At 43.5% G+C, this 6424-nt stretch overlaps 1 protein-coding gene across 1 annotated transcript; it reads right to left on the bottom strand.

Moving 5' to 3' along the window:
- Positions 1-287: 287 nt before the first annotated feature.
- On the bottom strand, positions 288-1595 carry LOC136457543 (flavonol 3-sulfotransferase-like). Its single transcript, XM_066457572.1, has 2 exons — positions 1100-1595; positions 288-1008 (listed from the first exon to the last, which is right to left on the bottom strand). Exons 1-2 carry the CDS (start codon positions 1588-1590, stop codon positions 516-518), a joined length of 984 nt encoding a protein of 327 aa, XP_066313669.1. The 5' UTR covers positions 1591-1595; the 3' UTR covers positions 288-515.
- Positions 1596-6424: the final 4829 nt, after the last annotated feature.

Here is a 6424-nt window from a genome sequence, read left to right as displayed (position 1 = left end):
AATCTCAGAAACCCAACTAGGGGCCTAGATGCTTTCACTTCACAAAGTGGATGAGAGTACACGACGTGGTTGCCTTGAGCGCTCGAGAAGGAGGGGTGAGTGATGGACCTAGAGTTGGAGTGTCAGTGCGATATAGAAAAAGCTAAGGTGGATCCAACATGTTTGACAGGGCTCCACTAAGATTCATATTAGGTCTCGGAGGTCAAGCACTGCCAAGCAGATCCATAGGTTTCAGTGTCTAGTTGACGATAAGAACATGCATAGGTCAACGGAAATTGAAAGATTCTTTCACCTTCGTATGGTTCATTATTTTCAACAGTATTGGTTGACACACATACAATGGATGAGTTGCTCGCGTGGTTACAATTTCTGTGTCAAAAGACAGCAAACTTGCTAAGTGATGAGAGCGTGAGAGAAAAAAAAGGAATTAAACATGCATATATGCGTCTGCCTACGGCATAGGCATATGCAATTTATTTTAATTCATAGGACCAAATGAAATGCATCAGTCGTCGTCACGCGAACGAGAGTCCTGAGCCGCTGAGCTTCTCCTCGACAATGGCGTCGAGACGGCGAGCCATGTCGGGCGTCATGTGGTTCACCCAATCCCCGGCCTCCCCTTTCCTGAAGAACCAGTCATTCGCAAAGGGCTGGGAGGCCGAGCTTGGCTTGTTGACCTCCAGATTCTTGAGATTGTCCAAGCTACAGAGCCTCACGATCTGCGCGACGACTCCCGCCTCCTCCTCGGCGGGCGAGAAGGGCTGCCCGACGAACCGCGCCAGCTTCCTGACGTTGCCGGCGGGGTCACGCAGCATGTCCTCGTACCTCAGGAACAGCACCGCCTCCGGGTTCGCCTTGCTCGCGTTCCAGTACCCGTGGACATGGTCCCAGAAAGGCCCGCTCACAGATGTTCCTTGGCAGACAGCCTCGAACAAGTCGGAGAACGAGACGTCCGGCTTGCCTCTCCTACAGAAGTGCCAGAGAGAGACGACCATGTCCTTGGGCTCCCTGCATCCCGGCCGAATGCATGATGAACACATGCATAATCATACAAGATGATCTACGTAGTTATATATACATATATAATATATACATATACCTGCATATGTAGACGATCTTGCAGTCAGGGTTCTTGCTGATAGAGCTGGGAAGGATGGAGTGGTGCATGTGCGTCGACAGGAGCCTCGGCGACGGCAGCGCCTCTATCATGCTCTCCTGCCCAGCGCTGTACAGCCGCTCTAAGTTCGTGACGCACTGGTGCGGGTTGAGCCGGAGCAGCGGGTGCTCGGCGGCGGTGTCCGGTGGGTACACGCCGCGCGCCATGGTGGCGAACGCCAGGGCCTTGAGCCATGTGGTGCCGGACTTGGGAATGCTCGCAATGACGACGTCGCCGCCGCGCGGCCTGAAGCTCTGCTGGATGGAGGCGATCGCAGGCACAAAGGTTGCCAGCACCCACGTGCCCTGGTAGAAGCGCACCCACAGCTTTGGGTCGTCGCCGGTGAGGCCGGCCAAGGGGACCCCTAGCGCCGCGCTACCGTCGTTCATGAACGGCACCGGGCCGATAGCACCGGTTTTGTTGGTGGTGGCCATGCTTAATTAATTTCTCTGAGCAAGCATATATGCGGTGCTAGCTATATTTATAGGCATCCATGAGCAAGCATGGTTGCATGGTTGATGCGCACACGTATGCTATGCGGGGCTTGTACTGCTGTAGCTTCTTCTTGAGTTGATTGAGGTGGACAGGCGACTGTACCGTTGTAAGTTTTCTTGAGACCCACAAACTCAGCTGTGAAAATACATTTTTAAAAAGACGATGGGATTATCAGCCTCCTTTAAAACAATTCGCCTTCTCACAGCTTATTCAGAACTACTTTTCAACTATGGACAGTATTTTTCTCTCACAATATTTTAGCATAAGCATTAGCATAAGCCAAATTTCAGCATCAGCGAACAGGGTAATATTTATAAAGGCGGCTCTGCTTTTGTTGACAATTTGAATGATTTTGTGTGCTGTACACGTTTCTAGAGGCTCCTGAAGATCCTGGCCCCTCTATTATTTCTGACCGGGAAAGAAATTTCAAATTTGGCGGAAATACTAAACTTTTAAAAATATTGATTCTAGAGATGGCTAGGAATAGAGACGGCCATGGAAATATGTTTCCAAAGGCATATGGGTTACATACTGTAGACATTGGAGTATGAAATAAAGAGCGGGAGTGCTAATTAAACGGTTGAAATTGTTTGGTGGCTATTTAGCATTAATATTAGAATCAAGCCATAGCAATTGCTTTTTTTTTATATTTTTTGTCAATCTGTTCTATAATATTGGCCGCCAATTTCATAGTGCACATTAGGTTAGTTGCAAAGGTGGGATCACTGAATTTATCAAGATTACTTTACCTCCTCCAGATGAAAGATTTGATGTGGCCAACAAGTCTATTTTCACATCTTCTCACCAAATGAAGGTAATTATGAGAAAACGCTACACCACAACACCAATATAGTGTCTTACAGGTTCACTATTACCTTTGAACCGTCAGTCGGTATAACTACTCCATAGATCAAGAGTCGGCAGTTGTAGTTTCTACGAGAAACATTCGGTCAATACAAATATTTATCTATAGCATCAAACGGTTCATCGGTATAGAGTAGCAAAGGAGTCTGACCTTTGATCTTCATAGAGCCATTCCTATTGACTGGTATTCTTTTCTATAGTTTCTTTTTGAGAAAATTAGTTTCTTGGCCCTAAAGAAAGTTGTGCTTAGTTTCTTGGCCCTTTTTCGTTTGAACTTTCCTATCTAGCCCTGAAACGAATTTCGTTTAGTTTCTTGGCCCTTCCGTTAGTTTGGTGGTCCAACGGTATTAACTTGTATGCGAAATTACTCTTTTATTACCCCTGGCGCTAAATGCAACAATACAACAGTCTACAATATTTTTTCAAGAATGGTCAGTGTGATGTTGTCGTGTGTGTGTGTGTGTGTGTCTATATATATAATTCCATGCCTGGAAAAATATTACTGTTGCATTCGGCGCTAGGGATAAAAGTGTAATTTCACATATAAGTTAACACCATTAGACCACCAAACTAACGGAAGGGCCAAGAAACTAAACGAAATTCATTTTAGGGCCAGATAAAAAAGTTCAAACAAAAAAAGGCCAAGAAACTAAGCAAATCATTCTTTAGGGCCAAGAAACGAATTTTCTCTTTTTTTGCATACTAGTAGAGAGGTTACATATTGGTCATGACTGATATTCTTGTGTATAGGCTGTTTGGAATAAAACAAGAATTTATTTGGATGGTACCCTTCGTACATATGGTACTACTACTAATAATATGTAATAACAGTACATGCCTAACTATTGTGACATTATCTGGATGGTACCTATCGTACATACGGTACTAATCTACTACCCTAACCATAGATACGGACCATTTATGATATCATGTGCTACATATATGACTTATTGGCACCCGTTCAATTTAATTGGGCAAATGGGTCCATTTAAATGCAACCGAATTAATAAATCCATAACCTAATTATTAAATGCTAGGAGTCATCTGCGTTATTGTCACACGTGAAAAAAAAGAGAGAGTAAGGTGAACCACTTTAAATAGATGGAACTCTCGTGTACTCCCTTTATCTCTGAATAAATAGATTCTTAGAGTTGTTTGAAGTCAAATATTTTAAACTTTGACCAAATTTCTAGAAAAAAACGTTAAGATTTATGACATCAAATTAGTATTATTAGATATACTATAGAATATGATTTTTTGTTTTTGAATCTACAGGGTGGTTGGTACGATGTCTCTTGTGATTTCCATGGACTATGGACGTGTTCACTATACATTTATCGTAATAATCAAAGTGTTTGGATCTCTTATTATGATGGATTATTGTTTGTTAAAGTGACTAGTAACATCCTGCCCTTTAGTTTGGAGTCATTTTAGATAAATGGGGCAAGTGGATTTTTCAGCACATAGGCCCTGTTCACTTCGCTGAAAAAATAAGCCAAAACACTGTTCCGGTTGATTTGTTATGAGAGAAAAACACTATTCTGGCTGAAAAAAAGCTGAAAAGTACGGATTATAAGAGAAGCGAACAGGGTCTATTTCTCCAAAAAAGCAAGTATCAAGTGGACTATAGGATTATTGTACTCTGAGATTTTAATTATAATAACCAACCTCCAAATTACAATCAGTCCATTTTAGCTTATTTTAGTTGATTATAAAAAGGCCTATATCTAGGAAGCGCTCAATTACATCCACTGTTGTTTAGACACACATGTAGTGCGGTGGCGTGTGCTCCCGGTGGTTGACCTAATCTTGCACCAACATTTAGGTGGGATTCCTTCATTCGTGACGCTCAAAACAAAAATAAGTTTATCTACAGATAACACTCGATTGTTTTAGATAAAATGGGCACTCGTTTTAAAAAAACGTTGGATCTAGGTCCAATGCTCCTTCTCTTTTCTTCTACATCTAATCTAGCATCTTTCTTCTCCATCTACTTGTTCATGGTATCTTCATGCGACGCCCTGCCCCACTACCTACTTTGCCCCTGGTGGCTCCTTATTGTTGGATCCGCCCCACCTCCACACTAATTCAGCTTCACTAACGAATCACTATTATACCCTCGCTCTTGTCCTACCCAATTGCCTTCCTACACTCCCCGGTTACAGCATCATTGATGCCTCACCTCACCACTCCCACACCCGCCACCACCGTCGGTCCCGCCTTTCTCCTCAAATTTTCCTTCTAGGCCTACTGAAGCCGGAGAAGAAAGGCCACCCAACCCCAACCCAACCAAGGTAATCAGACAACAGGAACTTTGATCAGAGCTGATCGTACGCCCTAGAAAATCAAGTGTTGAATTACTCCAAAACAACCTAGTGTTATTTAACATTTCTCAAATAAAAAACACCCACTGTTATTTAGCTTTCCTAGATACGTAACTTTTGCTATAGACTTAGATATATACGTGTAGGTACATAGTCAACACAATGTATCTATAAAAGTTAAAGTGTCTTATAATTTAGAACATAGAGAATATAAAGTTAGTTAAAATTAAGTTGTTTAACTTAGGAGTGATTCTAAGAATTTATTTATGTTACGACAGATGGAGTATTGGAGTATATACGCTGGAGGCAGGGATGGGATGGACGGCCGAACTAGGTGTAGCTTAATTGTTTGTTATCTCCTACAACTATAAAAAGAAAGAAAGTAAGACCACTATTTCGTGCGACAATGGTCGCTCCGTCGGTCCGCTTCACCCCCTGCGACCGCGTCTTCCCTCCAACCACCGCGACTTCCCCCGTGTGGTCCCTCTCTGCGCCGTCAATCACGCACCCGACGCTCCATCCCCCGCTCCATCATGCGATCCCTCTCCTCCCCGTGATCCTTCCTTCCCTGCGCGCTCGTTTCTCTCCGCGCCGTCAATCACGCACCCGGCGCTCCTTCCCCCGCGCGATCTTACGATCCATCTCCTCTCCGCAATCCTTCCTTCCCCATGCGCTCCTTCCTCTCTAGCGCCGCCCGGCGACGTCTGAACACCCGCCACCCGTGCTAACATTGACCACCCGGCATTTTTCCACCTGGCCGGCGAGAGGCGGACAACGCTGCCCAGGTCTTTGTCGGGCACTTCGCCGGCGACGTGCACCCACCAGGTATGCCCAGCCCACCCCATCCATTCCCTTCCTGCTGTGTGAAAACTGAGAACCCAAACCCTAATGGAAGCAATTTGTGTTCAGATCCCATCTAATTAGACTATAGACATGTATTATGCCTATTAACTCCTATGTTAGGTCCAACCCTGCTTGTGATTGATCAAATTACAAGTGTATACATGTATTATGTTGTTCTGACGGAAAAGAAATCTGTTTTGGTCCTATGGATGATCCACCCCATGGGGTTTCTCTTAATCATTCTGAAGACGAAAATGTATTGTCATCATTATCATGTATTGAAGCCATTATGTATTTTATATTTTACTTTTTTTACTACTTTTAATCGTCTCTAAATTTTCACTGCTACTTTATGTTGTTTGGTTTGTATGCTGATAAATCAAGGAATTCAAGGGCCCGAGGGAACAGTATATGCTATGGGAGTTTTCATTCTAAAGATACAAAATCCTGAAAGGTGCATTTTTTTATAGATATCAAAACCAAACCTCTATGCCTCACTGAAAAATGAGAAGAGAAGCTCATCTTTATCACCCTATAATATCTTTTCTCATATTCATACTTTTTCGCAGACACAGGTATCCTTCTGAACCACCCAATGTGACTTTTGTTACTCCCATTTATCATCCCAATATTGACAATGGAGGGCGCATTTGCCTTGATATTCTGAATTTACCCCCAAAGGGAATCGATAGGAATTGCCCACATGCTCAATGGTAGCTTAGAAATCTCATAAATTCATATC

Source organism: Miscanthus floridulus, chromosome 6 (assembly GCF_019320115.1).
Source record: "Miscanthus floridulus cultivar M001 chromosome 6, ASM1932011v1, whole genome shotgun sequence".
Taxonomy (NCBI): domain Eukaryota; kingdom Viridiplantae; phylum Streptophyta; class Magnoliopsida; order Poales; family Poaceae; genus Miscanthus; species Miscanthus floridulus.
Note: the sequence above shows the minus strand (reverse complement) of the source record. Positions and strands in the feature narration are given on the sequence as shown.

Excerpts from the sequence above, each read along its gene's own strand:
- LOC136457543 (XM_066457572.1), bottom strand. The coding sequence starts at position 1,590 with ATGGCCACCACCAACAAAACCGGTGCTATCGGCCCGGTGCCGTTCATG. Across the intron at positions 1,009-1,099 it reads AAGATCGTCTACATATGCAG|GGAGCCCAAGGACATGGTCG; the intron begins GTATATGTATAT and ends GCCGGGATGCAG.